This window comes from Hetaerina americana, unplaced genomic scaffold, assembly GCF_022747635.1.
Source record: "Hetaerina americana unplaced genomic scaffold, ioHetAmer1.1.p SCAF_115, whole genome shotgun sequence".
Classification (NCBI taxonomy): Eukaryota; Metazoa; Arthropoda; class Insecta; order Odonata; family Calopterygidae; genus Hetaerina; species Hetaerina americana.
The window spans coordinates 772,061-800,000 of record NW_027286237.1 but is presented as its reverse complement, the minus strand read 5'-3'; the positions used below and the strand labels follow the sequence as shown (position 1 = coordinate 800,000).

General features: G+C 42.4%; 1 protein-coding gene across 3 annotated transcripts in view; it reads right to left on the bottom strand.

Moving 5' to 3' along the window:
• SERCA (ATPase sarcoplasmic/endoplasmic reticulum Ca2+ transporting SERCA) overlaps positions 1 to 27,940 on the bottom strand; it is a 97,298-nt gene that overhangs the window by 25,615 nt on the left and 43,743 nt on the right. For all 3 annotated transcript variants that reach the window (XM_071582492.1, XM_071582494.1, XM_071582493.1), the window contains exons 3-4: positions 26,470 to 26,487; positions 8,684 to 8,766 (exon numbers count right to left, since the gene is read on the bottom strand). In XM_071582492.1, the coding sequence (XP_071438593.1) occupies positions 8,684 to 8,766; positions 26,470 to 26,487 (101 nt within the window). The remainder of the gene's footprint in view (positions 1 to 8,683; positions 8,767 to 26,469; positions 26,488 to 27,940) is intronic.

The following is a 27,940-nucleotide window of genomic DNA, read 5'->3' as shown; positions in this document are numbered from 1 at the left end:
TCGTAAAAAAACACTCGCGATAAAGCGACGGTATCGATCAAAGGCCAATATTATTGCTATTCTCTGACGCCACGCACAATGCGCGCTCGGAAACAATGCCCATCTCATACAAACATGATTTATATAGTCACATTTTTTTCTCTCAGGGATGCCTTTGGTGGCGTCCATTCGAGATATCCGACGGAAAAGCATCGCATTCTCAAATTTTTTGATCATTTACAGATTAATGGTCGAATGAAACATGGTGGTTGGAAATTCGGAGCAGCATTGTAGAAACCCACATATTTCTGACAGCTTAATCCTCACAGATTTCTCAATGGGGCCAATGAGGCGGGACGTAGATTATTCGAGTTCTGATTCGGAGAACGGAGACCCAACTTTGATAATTTACCCAGTGGCCTCACATATCACATCAAAGGTGAACTTTTAACGATTTCCTATTCACAGAGTAAGAGAATCAATGAAGGACTGGAAACTCAATCAATGTAATGTCAAATTTTACCAAAAGCACAGTCAACATAAAAGTAACGGGAACGTGAATGGAAATAAATAGCATTATATCCGATTTAGATGTGACACATTTATGTGATTCCGTGACCCTTTCCGAATAAGAAGGGGCGACATGGAAGATTATCTACTTTTATTTTCATCGTCCTCCATTATTTACTGCTCTCAATATTGACCATGTGTAAACAAACCAGGTTTCACCCGGACTGCGGGCAGTTCGCAGCCCGATGGTCAATTTTCGAATACAAATAGATCTTCATATTCCCAACAAGCTTATAAACGTGTATCGATTGAGGGCTAACTGATGATACTGGAACACACTACTCGTACAATCCCCGCGAAGTCAGACACAAAACACAGCTCATGAACGTCACAGGAGCTAGAGGGATATACGTACGGGAAGCCAACTGCGGGCAAACGCCATGGTGAGGGTATTAATTCTACGCCGAAACGGTAGCTTTTATTCTTAAAAGAACCGAGCCGAAACAAATTTAAATTAAATTGACGCACTGCCATACAAAATGAAGCTTCTATGTCTATTTTTTTTATTTTAGTTGCACGAAACGACCTCCACAATCAAACAGAAGCTGTTTGGGAGACTAAAACTGAGATCATTAAAGAGCGGAGAGAATTACAGCGTTTACTCCACGACGAGGCTTTAAAAGCCGGCTAAAAATATACAAACCTGCGCGCTATTTTGAAACATTCGGATCATTCTTTCCCACATTTTGAAGCACGGAAAATTTGACGCAAAGGGGAGGAGGAGGAGTCGTTGGTGTTGGCGTGGCTGAGTAAAAAAAACCGACACACGACAGGCACTCAAAAGGATGCTGTTGCATCCACACGCGGCCGTACTGATGTTATCCAAACAAAACGCCTGGCACAATACTTGGCGCTTGAGCGGGAGGTTTGCGGCTAGAGGGGCAATGGGGAGGGAGGTGGTGAGCGCCTTGAGTTAGAAAAAGATGACGCTCCATGGCATCATCTTTAACCAATGGAATGCCCTGAATTGTTACATTCGTTACGGTTAAAGAGGACACCATTTCCGAGATAAGCAAAGCGAGAATGAATGAACCAAGTTCATCACCATGAGATCAGGAGATAAAAGTAAACGTAAAAAAAACTTAAGTTTCTACAATTTGGCCCAAATATTTCCTTCCCGTTCATCCAGAACTGCTTCCTATCCATTTCTTTTCGAATAATGTAACACAGGGGTGATTTAAACGCAGCTCGCGCAAAAATTTTATACCACTTGGACCAACCATAATGGCTGGAGGAAAAATTCACCCTAAATCTATGGTTATTACTTCATAAAACTTTTCTTGCCGGCGGATTGCCCTGCCATGATATCACCACGCATAAGTAATTACAAGGACGTTGACTTTAATGAAAGGGACCGAAATAACAAGTTTAAGATGGTAAGCCTGGACACATTGCATATATGATAAAAATAGCAATGCCGATATTGAGAAAGTTGAAGCGCTTTCCTAAAAGTAATCATGCATATTTTATATAAATTTACTTCAAGTTTGATACATACCGTATCCAATAAAAAAAACCATAAACACATTAATGAACCCGAAGGTCGGTTTGGAAGGTGATCGTAGAGTTCACCCAGTACTAAGCCCGACGGTGTGTGAAATTCACACATCAGGGTAGGGGGGCCAGTTCCTTTCCCTGTGCCGGTTATGGTTTCCCAGGAAGACCTGGTATCCGAAAAATCACATAGCTTGGGTGAAGATGCAGGTGCCCAGAGTGCCTTGTCCGGGAATGGAACCCGGGACCCTCCGGTCAGTAGTCCAACGCTCTACCCCCTGGACTACCGCGACCCATATGAACCCAAAGTTTCCAACTAGCAGACCCCCAGTCATTTCGCAGATATTTTTCGGGGATAAGACAAAAAGCGAATTAAAACAAACACAGATGCTAGAATTGCTGACCCGTCCCACAAATAATAATAGGAAAAAAATGAACTTATGGCGTAACAATCGTAGCGTTGGCAAAGACAGTTCCACGGGGATAAGTGCGGACTCTTTCGTCGCCGTCCACATCTTTCTTACTCCATAACGACTTATCACCCCTGTTCACCACCCGCCACTCCGCGCTCACCTTCCACCCCGTGGGTTAATGATGTTTATCAAGAAAGAGGCTAGACGCGATGGAACTGGAGGGAAAAGACGCGCCCACAGAATTTCCCCAACAGACCATCGAACCAGGCCAGGGAGGAATGTTTTAAAATTGACCCGAAAGTTATGCCAGAATGACTGCTGTGACTTATCATTCAAACAGTCGACAAGGCAACCACTCATCCTCTTGATTCCCATTCCCGATTAGTATTACAATGTGTACATTAAAATTCCTTACGGCCAGATCTCTTATCATGAGCCTTCGTATTTGACCCCTATCAGTGCGGGTGCAAAAGTCTAAGGAAAAATTTCCCTGACATTTCCCGGTTTTACAAAGCAAAAATTTTCTATTCTTATCCAAGTTCTCCATCCATCCTCGACTTAAAATGTCGTAAATCTTGCTAAGCCATTCAATATTTCTCCCATTTATAAAATTCTGAAGAACCAATTTCTCCATAAAACAAAACATATTACTTAATACTTTCAAATTAAGAAAGCTTTCCTTAAATTTCTTCTAAATTAAGAAAACATACCGAGAAGAATTTTTATGGCCAAGAAAACCTACAGTACGTGAACCTACGGAAGTTGGGCCAAGAGTGCACGACTCAATGCGACACCCATTAATGCATAGCTCGCAAACATATGATGGGAAATGTATCTTTTTAGCACTCTGAAGTGACGGGGCTTGAATTAAAAAAAATAAATTCTTTTAGTTCCACTGAATCCATGCGAGAAGTACGTTCGCGCGCGAGGCTCGAATGGCGCCACAGCCGCCAACCCTAATCCGGCCAACCCTCGTTGAAAGACTTCCCAGGATAGAAACGAGGGCGCCTAAATCAGTTTCCACCCTGGCTGCTCTGTTGGTAGGAGGTGTGGGTGGGCAGAGTGGAGGGAGTGTGGGGGGGGAGTAGGAGACCCGGTCGTAACTAACTCTCCTCTTGGCTTCTGCGCGGGGGGGGGGAGGAGAGAGAGAGAGAGGATGAGACGGTTCCTTCCTTCCACTCTGGCCGAGGAAGATCCGTCGCGCCCGTGGCAAATACCCTGCCAACACCAACATCACCTCGAATGGCTGCCGGTAACCTTATACGGGTTCTGAAGCCAGGAGTGAGTCCGGTCGAACCCTTTCCATTTCGGACACCACCTACGGACCATATCCATCGACGGGTCCGAGTCAGAACGTTTTGTTCGATGGTAGCAGACAACCTGGACACCACTGTTACCGCAATCCTGCGCAAACACTGATTTGCTCCCAGAAATATTCATGTGGCGGAGAAATCTGACGATGGTGCCCGTAACGCTGAAAGCGCATTGTTCAACAAGTCCCGTAATGGTGTGGCCCACGCCGTTGACGGCGACTGCCGAGGCTACCACGGTGGTATTGGCAGGGCTATTAGAGAGACTAGGGATATTAAGGAGGCCGTATCGATTTTTGATTGTTCATAGTTTTAAATGAAATTTGGAGAATAATGTTATCGACGTCTAGATATAAGGAACAATTACAATCCGGGCCAGTCAACTGATTCGCTACCACGGTTGCCACCGTTCTCGATTCACACAAATTTCCTCGACTATTCTAAACTAGATGTTAAAATTTTACACATACACAAAATTCATGATGTTTACTTCTGGGTTGGTTGAGGACAAAAAAGCCTGATATTAGGTTTCGCCACAAAACTTACTCCTTTCCACTCATCTCTTCCATATTCTTGAATATTTCTCTCACTTCGGACACGGTCAAAAATATTTTCATGGAAGACCTTTTACTCCATTTTTACTGGTGAACATTAAGTTCACGGCGGCTATTCAGGTCAATGAATGGCATATCAAGACTCGGTCATCGGTATGCACTACAAATACTACAGCAGAGATGACCTTATCTTTACAAATCTGTCCAAAGAACTCGATGTTCAAAGAACCATGATATCTTGGGAGTATTAATCTACTCGTGTGTATATACATACTATATGTACACATAAATGTACACCAAGCACTAGCGAACAAAATCATAGAACCACACAAAAATGAAACTCACACGTATTCTGCATTTTCAGGGGCAAAACCAGCTTTCTCGAGGGAGAGAAGGAACAGGCTTACATTGAAGTGTTTATATATATATATATATATATATATATATATATATATATATATATGAAGTGAACGGTACTTATTTTAATATATCACACCGAAGTGTAAAAAAGTCGCAAAAGTTTATTACAGAACTATAGAATTTCTACATTAGTTCAAGGGTCACTTTGTTTGAAGTCTTATCCACGTACCCAGATTTGATAAGCAAGTTCGTCGGAGATAAAGGAAAAGAATAATTCGACCAAAAAAAAAAGACAGACAGAAGTGTATTTACGGAAGGATGTGATCTCGTTCTTTCGGTCTTGAAACACCCACACAACCACGAAAGCGAATTGGATTAGAAAACTCCTCAGTTTCGAAACTATTCCCTACCACATTGAGCGTCTTTCCAAGAAATACAGGTCGCCTTCATATTTTTAGAACACGAATAAATATACATTACTCATACATGAGCTATTAATACTTAACTTGGAGTACACTAATACTTGACTACCTGTTTAAAATAATGTTTTACTTAACACGGTGTCGGCTGGGAGTAATATTTTCCCGGGTTGGGGGACATTATACGAAATTACTAATAAGTTGAACACTTTTCATAACATGCTAGTTTCTTGGCTACTATGTATTGTTACTCATCAACACATTTTATGAAATAGACATTCAGTATTTCTTAAAATCTTGAGGAGGAGGATATTTTCCTCGACATAAAAGAATCTTGTACTTAGTTCAGCTTCCATTTAAGACCATAGTTAAATACGATGCGGCTAACCGCATTCTATTTCCAAAATCCCGAGCTCAAAACGATATCAGGAATTTTGGTCAACTCCTGCTTCCAAATTTCACAATTCCTACCTCCCGAGGAAAGCTTAAAGCCGTCATTTCCGCCTTCCACATTGCCAAGGTTGCCCTGTCCAAAAATCGCCCGTATTAAACACCACACCAGTTTTCTACCCTCCCACGTCATTTCCCACCCTTTCCCACACCACCACACGCTTACCCTACACTCCGGTCCGGTAAGAGCAAGGCTGCGTCCTTGGATGATACGTACATATGCCTACCCGACACGCACGCTCTTCTGCTACTGACGTCATGGGGTCGTAGGGGAGACGCACAAGGCCCCGAGGACCGTTTCTATTTTCGCTCGTAACGTAAACAATCCGACATTAAAACTTTTAAGCCTCACTGTGAGAGTACCTCATCCGATTGCAAGCGTGTGGTTTGACATGCGAGAGTCGCGGCAAAAGCGAAATGACGCCGGTATACTCTCTTAACTCGAGTACGGCAGTCATATCTCGTCCTTAGCGCCTCAGATATGCCAAGAATATTAGGTTGGCAGAGTTGTTGGATTTCAGGAGAAAAAGATACGAGCTTAGGAACTTTCACAGTGCATACTAACACGAGGAAATCTGGCATACTTGGCCTAAGTCACATTCACACATTTGTTCATTGCATGCTGTAATGTTCCTGGGACCCGTGATATCCATCGCCTTGGGTCTCTTCAACTACAGTCACCCATGACAAACTCGATTCACCCCTTCCTCTCAAACCATACATTCTCCTACCTTGTATCTGTTTAGCGATTTGACTCATTCATTTCCCTCAAGACGACCAAACCGGCGTATCACATTTCTTTCATTGTTTTTAATAGCGTTGCGTCCGATCCACATTCTTTCGTAATCCACTCATTCATTACCTTCTCTCTATCTCCTATTTTATACCACTAGTCCTTCTTGAATACCCAATCTGCACCGCATTCAATCGCAATTTGTGGTTATAATGGCATACGTGAGTTTCACTACCATACAATAACAGGGGGAGTAATAGACACTAACTTAAGAGACGAGTATTACTGTCTTCTGACGTACTATCAACAACCTTTTCACCAGCATTCGAACGCAGTTTAAATTATCATATCATTTTCTGCAAAAAAATGCCCGGATCAATGAAGAGAAATGAGGGAATTTAGGGAGAGAACTAATGATGAAGAGATAGAAATATGAAGTGCTCATCGAGAGAATTCAATACATCGAATAAACTATCACCGGATGATATCAGAATTGGCGTAGCTTCTAACAGTGAAAGACTTCTGACGATGGGTTAAAGGAGAATAGCTTTGTCAAGGATCGCTGCGTCCAAATGCATAAGAAGATAAACAATCCATGAAGATTCTCGGGAGCCACCCATTAAAATTTGACTCGATAAAGGAAACGATGACGGATGAAAGTCTCCATAAAAGCAATGCCATCGATTCGCCAAATTCTTTTCAGTCGCAAATGATTTTAGTCATCGTCACATCAGTCACGTGAAGAAATCGGCACTAGATAAGATATCGCCAACCTATACCCTTGGAGTCCACCTGCGAGGGATTGCGTTCCTCGACGCCGACCAAGATAAATCCTTCCGGGGAGGGGAGAGGACCGGAAGAAAGCGAAATGGCAGGAGGCTTGCAAGCGACGGGGTGACGAAATAAGACACAGGGAAATGATGCGCCCTCTTAAGTGCCTGCCAGGTTACTCGAGTCGCGGGAGCGCTTTGCCCTGGACGGGCACGCGCTGCTTTTGCAGTGGATTCCCCGGCTAACCCGACTATTCCGTGAAGATGTTATAGTAGTATATCAGAGGATGAACATAATTCACGAGAGAAATAAGTGCTTAAGAGTGGCTCAGCGTTTCGAGTACACTCGACGTGACTTGGACTCAAGTGAAACCCACCTAGTCCGCACAGGCACATTAATCCGAATGTCAGATAGTTCCGATCAAAGAGACGAGACCAATCAGATACCAATATAACTTTGGATACCTAATGGATAACAATAAATTTTACTTAAAAGTCTAAATTCTCATCGACGCCGTCTATCACTGATCTTACATCGATTATGTATGACCCCGAATCCCAACTTCCAGGAATTACCAGTATTTTATTGAATTAACCTTTTAATTTCAATTGAAACGAATTTTCAACAGCTCTGCGCCCGATTTAGTAAATAATACTGTGCCCTCTTCCGCCATAAAAACGCCGTACTTTAATTTTCTTATCACAACAACAAACCCAGTACTCAAGTAGAGTCGGGCTTCCCCCCAAAGACCATAAATCAATTCGTAGAAGAATATTTATTTCTAGTTCAACAATGTTGATGAATATTTGAATTTATTGTACAGTTCATGAGAAGAATGAATAGAGGAGCTCGTCAAAAATACATGAACAACTGTAAAAAAACTGCAAAATGATAAATACTGAATATCCTGGTTGGCGAAATACGACATATGTGAAAACACTTTTATCCCTTGAAAAGTTATTAATTTATTTTCCATAATTATACTCCACGGCAATGGAACTTAAATGCCCGTCAAACTTGAGAACAGAAACTAACAAATTTAACTCTTTAAAGTTTAAAACGGTTATTTTTTCATCGGAAGACGACGGTAAAACAGCCTCTCCCACGTCAAAAAAGCATCTTTTCCTGTATTCCAAAAATTTTCAAGGACCTACGTAAATTCAGTGATCTGGCTACAAATCTAAACTTTTCAAAATCGTTCGATCATTTCTATTCGTTCACATAAAAATGAAATTTGATTCAAAGATAAATTTCCATACATACATAATGATTTCTTGGTTAACTGTGATCTTGGGGAAATATTACAATAAAAATGAATTTCATAGGGATTTCACTCGAGTAAGGGAGTAACTCCAGCAGTCACCGATTACATGATGGCTCTATGTAAATGTAATCCTCCATTTTACAATCAAAATATAAGTAGATTTATTACTTCCTTACAGTCGAACCATCATGAGTTAGTCATTATCTACCCCATAATTAACATCACACGCAGTGGTGGGAAGTCTCCAACTGCTGCGGGGGATGGGGGGGGGGGAAGGAAGGAGGCTAAGAGGGGGGGGGCAGAGGAAAAGGTACCTTCCAGGAAAGGAAGTTTTTTTGGACAGGGCTGAAAGGAATGAGCACTTACGAATGAAATGATGGCGGCCAACAACAAGATCTTGACGAGCAAGTCGTCGAACTGCTCCAACACCAGTTGCCATATGGACTTTCCTGTAAAGAGGAGATAGGATGTATTAGACATTGGTTTCCCAACATTACAGAGAAGATTTTAGTCGTAAGGGTGCCCGTGCACATCAGTTGGGAATGAGGCGAGACATCCGGCGTTAAAAGTAGAGATTGGGATGAGAGGAAACAACAAAGAATGCGTGAACTGCTTGTAGAGCAAGACGCGGTGTAACAATGGTTAAGGAATGGAAAATATTTCAGGAATGGTCATGGTAATTCCACGAGCCATATTTCGAACAGTAAGGTGCTACACAAAAACCAAAGAATGCTCAGCAAATGACGGTCATTCTAAACGAGATACTCCATTCTATAATATTAAATATATAACTGAAAAATTATTAGAAATATTATTTTCCCAGTTTGATTACGACATTTGAGTCACAGCATTTCGATTTCGGTTCCCTTGCCGCAAAGGGCACATTAGCGTGAGGAGTTTATTGAAACAATCACAAAAACATGTTTTTCCGTATGCCAGAGATCGTTAACTTTTCACCCCTCGGGCCTGGACATCGCGTCTTGAAGTTCTTGCGGAGCGAATACTTCTGAAATTACCTTGCCCATTGTGATGCAAGCCACGGATGCACTACCTACACAAGGGAGTATTGAGCAACACCCAGAGGGTCGAGGGTTGTAGAACCCGCTTCAAACAAAACACATTGGTTAAAAAACCTGACCTTGACCAAACATGGCGAAACAAACAGAAATGGCTGAATTAACGGCAAGACATTTTAAGGATCTATAAAAGAGAGGAGCAGTCGGATGGCAAAAAAAGTATCCGCTAGTTACGAAAGAATCATGTTTCGATTTTTAACAAGGACGACCTAGGAATTTGCGAATAAATATGCAAACTAAATATTGCTGCGGTAACCGTGTCTTATGATAGCAAAATACCACGTAATTTCCTTCGGCTGTACCGAGAAAATACGGTAACAACTGCTGTATAAATAATTTAAGACCTGGGTCGAAAGAGCGAGACTAATCCTTCATAGTACCATGAGATGATACGCAACCTTATTTACATCGTCCCACAACTCGTTCGGGAGAAATTCTCTGGAAACACACCAAACCTACATTTTCCACGTGCTCACCTTCATCCCAACGGTCAGTCATGCATAAAATAAATGTATTCCGAAATATTGTTTAAATTACGTAGGAAATACAAAATACAAAATTATTCCTTGGGGATACGTGGTTAATTTCGTGACCGGTTATACATTTCCCTTACCAAAGAAAACGATGTTAAAATGGTAAGTGAACGCGTCGGATCTCCAGTGCGAGAGCACTCCCGCTTCTGCACTAAATCACAGCCAGGGAATACGCAAATGCCGACAAAAGAATAATATAACTTAATTTTGATGTTAACAAGGGAACTTTATATTCACGACTGGCACACTAGAAACTCATTTCTGGTCAGTGGAAAGATGAGACTAAGCGCTTAAGTTGCAAGCTGAAGAATATTACCAATTTCAAGTTGATCTCTCGCGGATGTAAACATTTTTTCAATTATAACCCTTACGGATTCCGAAAAAAAAATTAAGTGTGTGAGAGCCGACCCGAGGCAGACATAAGCATTCGACAATTTTGCAATCCCTGTATGCATGCGACATTTACGGCAAGACGTTTAATGTCATTACACAACGTGGTCCCTGGAATGCATAGAGGAGTGTTAACAGAGTTAGCACCAAGAATAAATATTAATTCAATGTTCCTAACGCAGACGAAGTTGCGAACGTTGAATCCGGGAAGCAAGCGTTGCACAACGCTTCCCACCTTACGAATCTTAAAGGCAGGCGCCGCCATCCTCGTCATCACCGCACTAAAAAAAAATACATTTAGTTCTGGACCACATTAAATCTTTTATTTGCACAGCCTCGAGAGGGATACATTTAATAAGCGTGCTCGGAGAAAACGTGATTACTCAGTACTGAAGACAACGGCGTTCCATCTATTTGTGGATTCAGAGGTGGCTCACCATGGGAACGTCACTGACTCTGCGCTATCTGGCTTCTGCCTTAGTGACGTCGTTACAGGGGTTGGGTCGAGAGATAAGACAAAAAGGGCCATTCGAGTCTTGCCGTTAGAACCAGGCCGGAGAACAGGAACTTGTGAGGAAAGAATATTCGAGGGCCAATCCTCGACAAAAATTTGGCAAGACTGAATTTATACTTCATATAACGGTTTCGAGTGGATTGTAGGAGCTTATTATTAAGAAATAAAGTCTCAGCATTATATTCATTACATCAATTTTCACTAGAACTCATGCAGGTATAGGAATATATTATACTTGATGCTCATTCAAAATACTCATTTGCTGGCTTCGCAGGTACGGGCTACCATGACGAAACTGACTAAAAGCGAACGATTTGATGAACTAGGAAATATGATCCGCCGAAGGATTAAAAAATCTCAATACCGTAGCTCTTAACGAATATTTGTTCCGGCAATTAATACTGTTGCTATTGGACTGAATAAAATTGACAAATGACACCTGCGGAGGTTTTACACATCGTATTCAGTCTAAACTTTTAATGAATAACGTGATTGGAAATACACATTCCATCATTTATATCTCAGCGAATTAGAGCAATCACGCGCACATTTTCTAGGAAAACGCTCGAAGATAAGGTATACGCGGAAAAAGCTAACACTAAAACATTTCTAAAGACGAGAGGACTCAACGGAGGCATTGAAACCGTGAGAATTCACACATTCCTTTCAGTAAAGATAATTCTTAAAATTCTGAAGGAATATGTATGACTACAAAAATGCATTTTACACGGCAACCACGACAACTACGCTGTCGGGCAACTGGTTGAGATTTGCATTTCATTACTTTTGGCACACGCTCGATTTTTCCGCTTACATAGTCATATTCGGTAGTAGATAACTTTTATATTCGCAACAAATGAAACAAAAGGAATCTATTCGCTGTTGAAGTTGGCAGCACTGCTGTCACTATATTAACGAAGGATTTCTGCTGAAGCACCGACCACAGCGAGGACATTTTGGCAAACTTTTCGGATAATTATATACGAATTAATTCTCAGAGGAATACAGTGGGCACAAGGATATTTAAGCATCTCGATTCCTTAATGAAACAATATACAAGTACTTGTAATTCATTTGGAATAACGATTACGCATTGGAAACAACAGGAGGAGGTGATAGCCGTTTGGAACAAGGAAAAGTGAACATCTAAAGGCCCAATCAAATCGACTGAGTGCTGTGGCGTATTAACTTCTTCGTAGTTCGATCACTTAAGGGCACTGCCAACAAACAAACAGGAAACGAACTAACTGCGTTGTGAGGAGGGGACGTAATTATAACCCGATTCAGAAAAAGGGGGACACAGTATGAAGGAGCGGACGTAATTAAAACAGTTTCGGCTCAAAGTCGTCAACCCAAGTCGCAGTATAGCGACATTTCCGTTTGATAAGAAACGAGAAAAAAAATGGGCAGAGATGGAGACGGACGGGAAACAGAAGGGAACTCCACTAGGACGAACCGAAACAGAAATGTGTGTAAATATTTCAATGGCCCCACCCTTAACCAGCCAACGTGGGATGCTTCGGAAATTCCACAATAGTTATGGAGTTCCCGGGCTGTTTCGTGCAATATGTGAGTCGACGAGCAAACAACTTTCGTCGAACTCGAGAATCAAATTACTTGGTACGAACAGCTTTATCGAATGCGAACGCTTCCGTAGAATATGTACGTTTCTCACAAAGGACACAAGCTGGTTGACAAGCGACATGCTTGATTAGACCCTTCCACTAATTATATTTACAACGAAATAGGATGACACGATATTCGTGGCGACGTCTACCAGCTTTCTCACGGGTTAACAGGAAGATGGGCATCAAATGCAAATAAGCGATCGAAAAAAATTAAGATACGATGAATTGTGGCAAAACACTGCAGAGTGAACACTTGCGTGATAAGTTTACCAACCATATCTCACTTATTCATACACACACAAATATAAGAAGTACATACACCGACATACGAAAATATCTTGTGATCAATAAAGATCTTTATCCTTCAACACTCGCGCCTGGTGAAGGAGAAATGTAGACCCGGAAGCGAGGCCATACACAGTGAATCAACTTGAGATTCACATTCTGAGGTAATAACTTCCATTAATTACTGATACGGATATTTTTGAAGGACAGACGAGTAAACCCATGACCAACAATCGCAATTGATACGGGCCTCTCCTACTCGCTTAACAGTTAAGAGATAAAACCTCATCAGCATTACTTACAGGGAATCTTGAAAACTACACGTGTACACGCCTTCACGAATGGATAACTCGGAAAATGATGTGAATAATTCCAGGACGAACCGGAAATGAAGAATAAAATACTATTTATTTTGTTTTTTTTACGAGAAATCACTCCGTTCCTAAGCATGATAATACATATTCCAAGAAACCACCGAATGTATATGGAACATCACTTGTTTCAGATTTTCGTACACGATCAATATTAGTTATCAATATTTCAAAATAACAATTCGCCCGAGAGTCGGCCTAAAAACAAAGCGAAGGTAGAAGTTAAACGACTGTTAGATTTACATTACATAGTTGAGAAAAGTGAAAGCCGCAGATAACAATGGTTCGGTGAGCGAGTACGCCTTCAAACACATCGAAGACAGTGACACCAATTGAAAATGTGATGCACGTGGGATTTCATCAATGAAAGAAATACACGAGTAAAACGTGAGATAGCAAAAAAAACAGAACATCCCTCAAACAGCAACGATTAAATTAGAACATAGCCATCGCTCCTCCTGCAAACCCCGTATGACAACGCACCTCTTCATTTTCACGAGAATCAACCAGGTACCGAATCGCATCCACACGATACAAATTGTCGCATTTTTCACCCCTCCTTTCTTGACGCCGTCAATAAATCCTGGGGAAGGGGGAGGTGACGTATCCCGCACGTGGAGCGGAATCTATGGCCATTGAATCGCGACGTGTAGCACACGTCTTTGTGGCCAAGGCGAAGTGCCCTCCCCTCACGACCTCTCTCCCACTCGCCACCCGGCCCTCGAGGAGACGACCCCTTCAAATGACATCACGAGACATATGTCCCCACCACCCGAGGCGCCAATACGATTCCATCATCTTCTTCGCTCTGAACTACCCGACGCGCACGCACAATACCTACCACCTCCGCTCTCAACGCAGACATGCCTCCTCTGCATCAGCTGCCTTAACCAGCTGACGCTCCAACATCGGAGCAGAAAAGTTTCAAACGCACAATCGTGGCACGAAAGCCGAAGCCTAACTGTTGGAGGGGTAGCCTGTGGGAATTGATGTAATCATTCCCATGAGTGCCCTCCGTCACTGGATGAAGACTTCCGACGAATTTCGTATTCGTTGTAAAGATGTTAACCAAGGCTACTTCACGAAACTTTCGTAATTAATAAACTGATCCAATTGAATTATTTAATTTCAAGTGAGTCTAAGGAAAGCAACCGCCGAAAATCATTCGAGCTTCATGAAATATTTCGAGAACGTAGCTGAAATGTGATCATAGGCAATTACCCGGGTCGGAATGCCTCGAGAAAAAAATAAGGTTATCCATTCAACTCGACATCGCTGGGACATCGAAGCATAAACCTCATCGCGTCAATAACCACAACAACGCCCAACCTCCAAACGACACGGTGGCCTTGTGCAAAGTCGACATTGTGAAGCATGGCCAAAATTCAGACCGTGCGATATCATAGGCACTCGCCAAATTTTTTTACTCTTCCTTTTTTGCGGAGAGAGAAGGGGGGCAGGAGGGAGCTAGGGTCATATTCAAAATCCGGGGGCGACTCCTGCCGCACCACTATATTCATCGGTTCAAAATTGAACCCAGACTCGACCTTTTGTTTTCAATCCGTCTGCGACCTCTTTTCTTTTCTGAAACATCGTAATTGCGCCCTTGAACCTTTTAAAGAGTCCGTATTTCCGGTAAAGAGCGAGGGGACCTATGGGGGAGGGTAGGAGCGTGAGGAGGTGCCCGGGGAGTGGTGCTCGGCACTCAAGCCTTTGTTGGTGGGAAAATGGATCCCTGGATAGGGAGAGCCCAAGGCGGTGCTCATTTTCCAACATCGACCAACGATATCCAAGGAATATCGTGGTGACAACGGCCATCATGCATATCGAAGATATCGGCCATGAATATAACCTCAGTAATGACACGATGAAACTGATTCGCAATGAAATAGAAATGCTTGTAGTTTTTCACATTATCAAACATTTTATTTTTCCACGCTGCTACAACAAATGGCTTGATAAAATAAATATATCGCATACATTCTCTCATTGCAGCCATGTCAGAACTGCTGCTTCTGCTATCATCGAACATATCGCTCATAGATTTGGTTAAGGTCGATTGGAATGAGAATTCATGTCTCCACCACGTGCACGCGGAACCCTGCACTCTTCTCTAGACAACCGTACGTACCCAATATCAACCAAATTGTCGACTTGGTTCACTTGTGCTATATCGTAAAAGTCCTCACGAAATACGAGAATTATTATCGAGCCTCGATATATTAGGTCCTTGAATTTATCAGCATTGTTCTGGTTGAAACGCAAAAAAAAAATCCGACAAGCCGTCGTCATATCGCAGAGCCCTAGGAGCGTTTCGTGAGGGGAAACGGGTAAATATTCAATCCCCGGCGCGCAGGAAACGAAAAAATAACGTCCTGCGTCGCAATTTGAAAAAAAAACCCACGAGTTCGCAGCAAGCACGTTGCTGCCTAGATAGACTGACATGTGCCGCCACCTGTGATGCTCCCGAATGAGCAGCACGAAACGTACAGCGAACGCGTCATTTACACATTTGAATTACACCGATTCCACTCGAAGAGTAAGCGGAATAACGCTGTACGCAGGGACTTTCAAAAAACACTTCCAACAAGACGAGGTTGCAATAGGAAGCCCAATAGGCTAATTGATACGAATTCACGCTACAGTAATAATTTACTTCACATAAAAGAATAACATCCATGTATAGCCTTCCCTCGGTAATGAGCATGGGGACGACTAATCCTGAAACTGAATTCTACATGAGCCGAAATAGAGGTTATGCCGGGAATGGGTTTGATTAATCCCAAACTCTCCACGTTCCACCCTGCCCGTTATGAGGGGCGAGAGACGGTAGGGGCTACCCGCGAACGTACGCGCATTGTAATATTTATGCAAGGATAAACCGCAGCAATGAACGTTTTTAAGTAGATACGAGACAGCAGTTGGTCAAACACGTCAAGCTCATTTACTACCCACTGACTTGCGGATAATAAAAACGAAGAAGGGAAAAATCACAAATATTTTTTTTCATTGAAAAAGAGACCTTTATCTAGCTGATTACAAAATATCGTCAGTAGGCAGCATTGAAACTGGATTATCATCATTTCCAATCTCAGAATTTTAAGATTATGAAGAGAGAGAGCAAATATCCTCTATGACTTAGTTTACTTTACAGCTTTTCTAAAAAGAGCCATCAAAAGCTCCTGCGATATCGGATTTCAGCGATCTCTTTTCCCCCGAAGGCGATAAATCAAGTATAGCGTTGAGCTCCTGTGGCATGAGAGGTGTTTTCATCACGTTTGCATTTCATCCAATGTGATTTTCCCCGACTCCCCCCCCCCCTCTTTCAGCCATTCAATAGATCAAGGTGATTCGAGTGCGGGCGACAGGTGAGCCAGCGGCGCGATTCACAGATGGTGGCGTCGCCGACCGAAGGAAACATTGAAAAAAGCCTTGATGATGACAAGAGATGCAACGCATCAGCAAATAAACTGACGCTCTGAAATTGACATCGCAACTGTCAAAACTCCATGTGAACCTAAATAGAGAGTTGATTTTTCATCTCAGACGTTTTTATTGCTTGTTAAAGGATTAATCTTGCGACGCCGCATAAATCGTACCGCAATGATTGAATAAAGTATCTCCACCACAATTCACGTTAATGAATAGCCTTATTAAGTTAAGCAAGGGGCGGGAAGCATACCATTAGCTATTCCTGCGTTCTGATTTCCCAAACACTTTAGTAACTCAAGGATACAGAATATAAGCGCATGAAGTCTAAGCAAAGCAATGATAAAATCCAACACTTTTTTGTAAGTATTGAAGTGAAAAGGCGGCTATTTTATACATAAAAATTTTGGGCAGGACTTAGAATAATCATAGAGTACAAAAGACGTCGCGAAGATCGAAAATATTACATTTACGTTTGGATGTAATATCGTCAATAGACCTCGTAGGACTTGCCTTCGACAACATTCTCACAACCTGGCGTAATATTTCCTTCCCCGCCTCCTTTGATATCCATTTGAAATTTAAGCCTGTAAATCCCGAAGTCAAGAAAATCCGGTGGGTTTACGACCCTAACCTGCGGATTGAGACGTGGAGCCCCGAGGCCCCCAATCCGAGACCAACGGTGCCCGCAGTAATGAATAATGAGATTTCACTCGCGCTAAGGTATCAAAGAAAAGTAAGCGACGGAATATTCAAAGCAATAAGAGAAAACTGAAAGAGAACTTTCCGTTCAATTTACGCGAGACAGAGCAAACAACGCTGGAAATGGAGAGTTTATTCCGGTGATAGGGAGGGGGGGTTCAGTGGGAAACGTCAGGTGTTTGGTCCTCGCTTTCGTGAACTTGAATCGGTGGCGGTCACAGAGAGAAATTTCCGTTCCGAAAGAGGCGCGCGTGACTCTGCATGAGGAGCGGGGACAAAACTCTCCTCCGATTTCCAGTCCATTCCCATTCGATTCTCCCACGCTTCGGGGAGGGCGGGAGAAAAGGGGGAAACATGTTTGCAAAATTTCGATCATGAGATGTTTAAAGTTGCCCTTTTGGGCTAGGCAAACATTTAAGCCTTCAACTTTAAACAATGCTCCGTTTAAGTCTTCCAGCGGTTGGACTCGGGAGGGTGGGAAACACGGCCCTTTCTTCCGCTACACAACTCGGGTCGGTCTCTAGCGTCAATTATTGCGGGCGATTTGCGCTGCATTATAAACACACTTGGAATTTCCATGTCAAATTTACATCACAGTAGATAAATAGGGTAGTTTCAGTAGATAAATAGGGTGTTCTTTTTCTTATCAGATATTCAGTTTCGTTGATGGTCAATTCATATTTAGCTCGGCAACACCTCTACGATGTTTTCATAATTATCACAATTTCTACTACTTTCCCACTCTACAATAAGCGTCATATTTGCGTAACCGGCCAAGAGTATTAATTTGGTACAGCCTCATTGGCATTTGAAGCTTTTTCCATCGATATCCGTCTCTGTTTAAGTTAATTACGCATCTCACAATATAATGAGATGTGGAAATATCTCGTGGAGTAATAATACGAAACACAGAGCGTTAAATTAACCACTAGTATCAAGGGAGCTCTTTTTGACTCAACGTGAACCCTACATGAAAAAGTTATAAGTTCACGAGTATGCTGAATCTTATCCGAAGAGATAGTCATGATTACGATAGGACGTGAAATTTTCCGTTGGGCAAAGTAATATTTTCATTTGCGTTCCCGTGTCAATACAATTCTCGATTCCCCCAGAAAATCCGTTTTCAGTGACATAAAAGCATGCATCGGAGAAAGAAATTTTATCATCATCATCATGACCATTTCAACGAGGGTTAGCAGGTTTAAAACGTACTCATCGAGAACAATGGCGGCATAAGGTGGTTTTAATTTGACATCAATTTGGAGCTTGAAATTTGGCTCATTTTAAAAGTAAAAATTTACTGAAGGAGACGTAGAAGTTTCGAAGGTTCTATCCAAAGGCTAAGACGAACCACTATTACGATTCCCAAATTATGACCACCCTCTAAAAAATACTGGCGCATGAATCCCTGAAGAAGAATAACAATTCGGTTAGAATGAACACCCATGCCTAATACACGGAATTCAACGACTCAGGGGGCTGGCAGCTCCACATGGAAACACTGGCGAAGTTATGCCGTAAATTGTCACGAGTTCACTGTCGATAGGTACTCAATCGACAGGAGAGGAGAGTTCCACTTCACCGGCTGTACTTAAGGGAATGTAGAACCGCGGACGAATACTTCACGGGGAGTTTAAACGGGTGGGGTAAATTCGGAGTTATCCGAGGGTAGAGACGCGAAAAAGGGGAGGAGACCGCGTTCGCCCGACCGATTTGACCGGGACGCCCGGCGAGAGCACGGCGGGAGGAAGCCGACCGGACAGTCCGCATTCAGGGAGTGTCGATATTGGTCCAAACATAGGCGTTGGAGATTACAGCGGTGAGCGCCTTTTTATACGTTATTTTTCCCCACCACCACTCCAATAACCGCCGGCGGCAGAATGGGCAGCTACAGAGATTCCTTGCGGCCGAGCTCACACGCGAAGAGAGCGGGAAACGGGGTCACGCAACAACGGTGCGAGTGCAGACCGACCGACGCACGGGGAGAGAGAGTGCAAGAGCAGGGGGAGTTTGCGATTGGGGGTGGGAGAAAGCACGGGGAGGATGACGGGGTGGGGCGGGGGGCACCCTGACGCAAGTCTGACGAACGGCGGGGCGAGGGTGTGTGCCGAACGGGCATTGAGAGGAGTGGGGACAGAGGACGAGAGAACGGAGACTGGGGCGAACCGCAGTGGGAGTTGGACTGAGAGATGCGACCGCAGAAAACTACGGTCAATTGATAATTAGTACGCGACGCCACTGTCGGTCATGCAGTGCACTACTGTAATTAGTGGTACAGTTACCAGACTTCAATTCGAAAATATCAGTCCGGCATGTTTAAAAAAAAATTGATATTTATTACCTTCCATGTATGAAAGTTTTACCGATATCACAAGTTTAATAACGATCAAATTTTTGCCGATTGCGGCGCCTCGACTCGTGGGATAGCTCAATAGCTCAAGTGCGAAAGTCGCGATTTTCGTTACGAGGCAATTTGTGCGAATAGGTTTCGGATATAGGCTGGAGGAGGCTAGTAAACCAATCGATTTTCATCGAATTGAATGGCAAATCGACTCAGCCTGGAGGACCTATCTCATGACTCTTTCGCAGCTACCACCAATACAGCCGTGGCGGTCACAACTCTAGAAAAAACAGCTCGAACACGCTTCGAACATCAAATAAATCCTGATTGATTTAATAAATTATAATAATTACATTATTACTAGAAGCAGACAGACAATAAATAAGACGAGCATGCTTTAATCTCTTTAAATTAGTGATCCGAGCGATTGACTTGAAATATCGAATTCACTCAAACGGCGATTAGAAAGGCGGCTAATCACAAGAATCGAACCCGACAGTGATCGATAGTAAACTCGTAAGACGACTCGGTATGATTCTCGTAAAAATCTTATTTTATCAGCGGACTCCAGTGTTATACAACTCATGCGCGTAATCGCTGCTCAAGGATGAGACTACAATAGGTCGCAGGCAAATGTTACGAGCGGTAAACGAGCGAAAAACGTATTTTCATTCTTCCTTTGTTTTAAATGCTGTTCACCTAAAACGAGTTCAACCCCTTTTATCGAAGCGGCATGAAATTTCGAAGATAGAATGATATTAGTGCACGTGGGCGGGAGGGGTATAATCACCTAAAATTTAAGTTATGCAGGTTTTTTTTAGTGAAGTGTTTTAGGCAAACATTTCTACCCGTTTGAATTGATGAAATTGCCGGATTTTTCATTACACTCACAACCTTACCACCGTCATGATAAAATAGATGGCACTAACACTGGCTGAATAACACTGCACATTCGACACAATTGAACGGAGGAGACCAACACTACCAATATACTGCGCACCGCAGAACATCGGGGCCCTTCACTCAAAGATTCCCATTTCCACTTTCGCGTCAAGCTCACCCACCCGCATCATCCTCGACAGAACGGCAGGTGCGGGTCAACTGCAAGCAGGTTCCACAATAATATTTCCCGGTTTACCCACGTCGGCATTACGGAATAAAATAAATCTCTTGCTCTTATATGTATCCTAAAAGAAACGGCCCGAAATGACACCAACACGAGGAAAATTTTCAAGGTTGGAGGAAACATTGACGAAGAAAAAGGTTCCTTGAGGAAAAACTAACATCATACAACATGAGCCTTCATTCTCCAGACTGAAAATCCAGGGTGTGACTTTGGGCTAATCAGCTGAGTACATGCATTACAAACCCGACCGGTCGCATGCTGATCTCGACTCGAATTTTCGAATGATTAAAATTTACGTCAGGTTCTTCTTTTTGTGCGCAAACTTCGCACGTGCTCGCGTTTATATTTTCAAAAATCGCGAAACCATCTTATCTACTGGGCATAATTGAAATGCTTCCGAAGAAAAGAATCCCCAAAAGAAGATAAAAAAAAACAAGGTAAAAACTCGCATATTCCAGAGCCATTGGGAATAGAGTAACTTTATACATTTACATTCCTATATAAATCCTCAAGTCTATGGCGTAATCGCCGGCGATGTACAAAATAAGAAACTTCAGCAAAAATTTGAAAGACAGTCAAGTAGGTCGCAAAGTGTTCCCACAGGTCTATAAACTCTCGAAATAATAATTCATGGTAATCATTCATTGCCGACGGTCGCTGGTTAATCATGAGTGATGTTTCAACTATAATAAGAATATTAATTGAAGAAGGAAAGCACGAGTCAGTTAAGTCAAGCTAGAGCGAAATCAAATCTTCGGATAAGAATATCATCGATAACAGCGATTAAGCAACGCTTGGATTTTGGGTCGATTGGATTCTGAAAGCTAGGATTTTATTTTTTGTTTCAATGGGCTCCTCTATTACAATTCCCGGCAGAGTATACCACACGAAGTCTAGAAGGAAATTATATGAAACATTGACTCGCATGATCAAAACTGAAGATAATTTCCCGTTCTTTAGTAGGAAAAACGTGAACAGAATGCAAAAGTCAACTTGGAGAAAACTTGGCCTCAACGAAAGGAGATCCGGTAAACATAAAATGAGTCAATTCAAGTGAAGAAGAGATATTATTTCACAAAAGTTGGACCAAATACGGACTATTATACGGAGTGAGCATTTGGAACCACTCAAAGAAAGTGCTCATTAAAGAATTACGTGAGACTAAAAAACATTTACCAGCCATATTAGTAGAAAAATACGTTGGAAATGCTGTGTTACCGGATATAGATTAAATAGGGGATTCCTCCGGCCACGAATAGAGAAGGCAGGCAAGATTTTTGAAAGGGACAACACACTCAAGCTCACAGAGGTCATCAAAGGATTAATTAATACCACACATTATATCGATACATCGGCACATAAAAAATAGAGAAATTCTTACACGGGTATACAGTTTTTCTTGTAAATACTCGCCGTCCTCATGCACAATCCGTGACCACAACTAAAGCGAAATAGAACACCATAATCAAGATACGAAGAGCGTGTATTAATTAGAAATTTCTAGCACGAAAAATAATTAATTACAATACAATTGCAAGCTGACGTACTCAAAATATCTGCGACACGACCACGTATTGGTTTTCATAGCAAAAATCTGGGAACGAAAAAGTGGAAAAAAAATGAAAATAAAAACTCCCCGACTTCCCGCACATAAATTTACATTTTTTCAAGAATTAAATTGCGGCGAGGGAGGAGTTGACGTAAATGAGAGGAAAAGTGGCAATACGATTATTTTATAGGCAGATTATTATCTGCTTGTACCGCAGCAAGTCAAAGCGAGGGCTCTTTTACTATACTATTACGAAAGCACTTTGCGGCATCTCTCTCCACACACTACTTTAGAATAACGAAACCATTCACGAGCTTAACGAACACTTACGAACCGTACATTCCAAGCTGCAAGACAATATAGAAGATTTAAACTCGCAAATTCGATTAAATTCCCCTATGACATACAGCTTCTACCTTTTTCTATTCAAATTCCCCCATTTTCTCATGTTCACCGAATTTCACAGTCCCGCGGCGAACCTGGCTCAATCGCTCGCACCCAATGACCGTGCAACGCCATGACGAAAGGAGAACGATTAGGAAAAATAATTTGAAAAATAAAATAAAACGACATCCCATTCCACGTGAGATACTAGCCGCGAAAGGAAGGCCGGGGCGATTAAAATGGGATTGGGAGGTTGAGGGATAGTGACGCGGGAAGGGGCAAGTGGAGAGAGGGTTGGGGAGGAAGTGGGATGAGGGGCGGTCGGTGGAGGGAGGCGGTGAGACTGGGGGATATCAAGTCCCGAGCACAAAATGGCACAATTACTCTTACAAGGGGGCCGCATTCCATAGCCTCGGAAAGGAAAGACCTTAAAAGCTTGCCGTGGCAAGGTAGGGAATGGTGGGTGGAGTGAGATGTCCACCGATGGCCGGGAAGTCCAGGAGGAGGATTTGATAGGGGAACGAGAGGCGGGGGAGGGTGCGGGAAGGTAGGCCGGCCGGGGAAGTCACGCCGAGGGGACTCGTGGAACTTTCTGGGGTGCGTAACGCGGGCACCCTTCTATTATACAGAGCTACCGATTCCGAGGTTGACGAATCAACTTAAATCACGGTGACCACTCATTTTACTTTTTCCTCAATATTTCTTCCGAATGTCTTGAATCTGGTTACATATTTTTTAAACGTAGATCATTGCTCATCATTTAGCGCTCCACTGGTATCGCTGTATTCCGAAATGATAGTTTCGGTCTTTAATGGGACCTGCTCGCGTGATAAATAAAAAGAAGCAGGGTTCTTCATTCCCACATCAAATTCTCCACTTGTTCATGAAATATTCGGCCCATTTCCCCATATTTTCAAGAAACCGCCATTCCGGACTGAATGGCCTCCCTGGAAGTACACCAGTTATATCCAGAGAATAAATACATATTATGCAAAAAAGCAGTGGGCACAATACGCAAATTTATGATATTGGGCTAAATTATATTTATACGATATCCTCCACCGTCACGAAAAAGGCAGGTATCTTCTCGTCCTAAGTACTTAACACATTGCATAGAGACAGATGTTTAATGCAAAGAACCCCCTTTCATGGAAAAATAATATGAATAAATGAACTCACGCGGGAAAAAAATGAAACTAATGTACTAAAAATTCAACGTTTTACCCTTCATCAGGCCAATTATATACATTATCATCCCAAGTACTTCAAGAAACGAGCGAGAGAAACAAATAATAATTGAGATAATATATCCTACCATTGCTCCATTGTAAACAAACGTCTTAACTAATCTGCAATTCATTACTTTCGCAAGAAAAAGAATTCACAAGGAAAATCACATTACATTTAAAAACCAAATACCTTATAGCGACTGAGTAAAAGCTCATGTTTACGGGTTAAAGGGCTGCGCTGACACTTTTCAGCATGCATTCAAGCGCATTCTGCAATTGACTACTTGGCCGATAATCACCAAGAAGGTATTACGGCTAAGTCATACGTAGATCCGCCAGATTTCCATTAAAAAAGGAAAACTTGTGATACGCAAGAATTTAATAGCGACGGCGTCGAAAACCCCAAGCATTCGCCGAAACCCTCGACATCGTTATAGATATGAATCGCAAAACGTAGTTTTCTTCTCGGGAGAGGGTGTTACCCACCCGGGCGCATAAAGATAAGCCAAGTGGGCAACGGAAACTTTGAATTCTCCCCATAGGACCGGCGCTAACGGAAAGTACATGTGGCATAGAGCAATAAGATATCTCCTGGGAAAACCAAAACGAAAGGAGTTGAGAAAGTAAATAATCGAGGAGAATAATCCATCCAATGTGTTGCACGAGTATTTTTCCGACGCGCAAAAAGTTGGAACTACCATGAATAATATTTTAAAACAATTGCTTTCCATTACAACAAAATTACTTCTAAACCCTTTGAAACTATTTTCCCCATGCTTTACAACGTGCATTAAATAAATTCAAATATCATCAAAAACAACACTCGTTTTCACTCCCCATATCCTATGAACAGTATTTGTTTTGTGAAAAAAATTAAGCCCCTCGCTTCGCTTCAAATAGAATTACGCACCGGTGAGAAACTAAACCAACCGCACTAAACGTTACTTCTACCGTGAAAAAAAAGTTCGGAACGTTAATGAGTCCTAAGAAAAAAAATTCGGGACGCGAGGCCAGCTCACCTTTTAAGACTAGGAGTAAGGTTACGTGTGTGAGGGAGACAGAGAGGTTGGGAGAGCGACGAGAGGCAAAAAAGAACGGACGGGAGACCCATAGGATCCTCGGGAGGGAAGGAGAGGAAGAGACGGAGGGAGAAAGTACAGCGACGGGGAGAGGGGGGAATTATGGAGGGCAAGGACATCCGAGACGTGGAATACAGAAGACTTGGCGTATCTAGATGTCCCTTGCCAAGACCGAGCGAGAGGGAAGAGGGAAAAGGGGGAGGGGACTTTGCTATGGGAATGGGCAATCCATTCCGCTATGACGTCAACGCAACAAGTCGCAAGGAGTCATGGACAAAAACAATATGTCGCGCGCAACGGAACCGTCCTTGCATCCTCTCCTCACGGAGTTCCCTCGCGCGGCACGCTTTTCTCGAAAAAATAAAAGAAATAACGCAAAGAGCCAGAAATATTATTTTCCAACGCTCTGCGGAGAAGTGAGAGAGAGAGGAACGAGTAATTCCTTTACGTGCATCGCAAGTTTTCCGAAAGACAGTCGGAAGGATACCGGGGAATTTGGGTCGTCTCCAAACGGACGCGGATACCCTATTCCACTCGAACAAATACGATCGCAGACAGAAAACGCGAAGTAAATGCGTCGGAGCAACAGGGTTTTTCGAAGTGCGAAATAGCTCCACGGGCTCAAGAGACGACGGTTGAATCGAGAAAGATCGTGGATTTTTGACAGCCATGAGACCTTGATGAAGACGTTATACTATACATATATCAGACGTGCTCAGTAATATTACACAAAAATTGCATTACTCAGAACGGATTTGAACAACTCTTAAAATTTCAATTATAAATGGACGATCAGCTGCGTAAGGCGCATAGCGTTCAATGAACTTATCTACCAGGGAGAATTATTTTCTTATGAAAAGGTTTTTTTTTTCCTTTTGCGAAAATATGGAATTAATTTTACCATGAAGTTAGATTTATTTGAATCATTTTTTACAATCCGTCGGCAAGACTTAAAAAAGAATAAAGCTGCAGGTAACGATTAAATAAATCTCCCACGACGATTTGGGACGATATGCGATACGCAACACCCCGGTGAAATATAAAGCGGGCAAGAATGTTTATTGACCCAAAATAAAATCAACTATGGTATCTAAGTCAAAACTCTTAATTAAATAAAATGGCGTGACTCCAAAAATATACTTGACCCTTTCGCGAACCACCGCAAGATCTCGGTACCCCAATTGAACAGTCCTTTTTTTTGACCGAAAAACAGCCAAGGAGCGTTTAATGCAATTTACGAGCGAAACCGAAGGATAAAGGAGAGCTTGCCATTATTTTGCAATTACGTGGGATCAAGCAACACCAACGATAAAATGCATCTAACGCACAATGGTATGGCAAACAAAATATATCTAGGACCATTAGACAAGGAATGGTGTTTAGATGGTAAAAGGGTAGCACCGACAAGCGAGGCCGGTTCGGGAATTAACAAAATTATTTTGCTAATCTTGAGGGTGCTATTCCAACACAACTACTTCCCGTTTTTCTGCCACCGCTAAGCAGGAATCACACTCACCTTCTTCAGCCGGCAGCTCTGTAAAGAGAGAAAAAAATCGGTTAGTAGGAATAAACAACAAAAACTGAAAAAAAGTAATCCATTTTAAATATACCTAAAAACTAAACACTTTCATTGGACAACTCTTTGATTTTACTCAAAATGAAACATCTGAGAACTGTGCTTCTGAAAAGAAAGCTTAACATCCCTTCAATAAGTTGAATTTCACGCGAGCAAACAAGTCCGAATCCGTGAGATTCGTGCGCGTCTCTAAAATACTTTCGTTTGAAAATTGCTACTAAAGATTCAATAACATCTAAATGTGCTTGGAGCGACTTATCACTTAAACCATATTATGTTTGAAGTCATTTTTGTTGGCGATTAGCCCACCCGAGAAACACGAGAAATGTGTTCGAGACGAAATACTAAGATTGTTCCAGAGAAGGCAGTAGATGCTCTGCATTCACTTATTTTGACCACCCGGTGGTAATACAAACAGAAATAAATCAAACGTGTCCATTTCGAGTAACTTTCATGGTAGCCTGGCTGATTCAATAAATAAACAAACGCATTATGACGTACAAAGGAAAGTTACAGTAATAGAAATCGATAGACGATTGGTATCGCCCATGCAAACATAGCATGGAGAACCACGAGTAAAGGTCAAAGCGCAAAAACTAAGAAAGAACTGGAGAAATAGACCAGGGAACCAGATGAACTTGGTTTTAAAGAAAATTCACAGATGCTAGGATCAAATCTTCGGCATCCTTACAATGAGCTCCTTTTTCGACTTACACCACCTTTAAAACATCCACTTTTCAGAATGTGACACACGATGGAGAGCCAATATATATCACGTGAACGAGGAAGTTCGACTAATAACATTATGCCAAGAAAGACGGGATACATCAATAGCGTTTGCATCGACTGGCATGGTGTAATATGGTGGACGGACTCTATGTTATATTGCGACAAGCATCACATTAAGATTCCTACAGCCACGGATGATTCGAACGTGAAAGGGAAGTGACGACTCTTCTCCGGAGCACGATGACGCTGAAGAGATGATACAACCCCAATAGCAAGGACGTAAAGCGGCACCTTAAGGACGAAGATTGCGAGAAAGCGCGTGGCAGTGACGCAAATGCGCGATCCTTACCTCCGCAGCAAAAACCCACGGGTGCGGAAAGACTTAGCTCGACCTAAGTTTTATTCCGAAACTTGGTTTGAGTTATTTTTTTTCGGGAGATGGAACAAAGAAGGCGATGGCGGTGGAATATCTCTCGATCACCTGAGACGCAAACACGTCAGGGCTATTAGAATCAAGATAGGATCTTACAACGCAGGTTCAATGAAGGTCTTGGAAAACCGTACTTGACAACATCGGGTACAGGAAAGAATCAGTGCTTTGGATAAAGAAAGAAGTCTTGTGATTCATGCACTTTGTGTGTGTGTGTGTGTGTGTTCGCGGACAAACCAATTAACTCGTCTA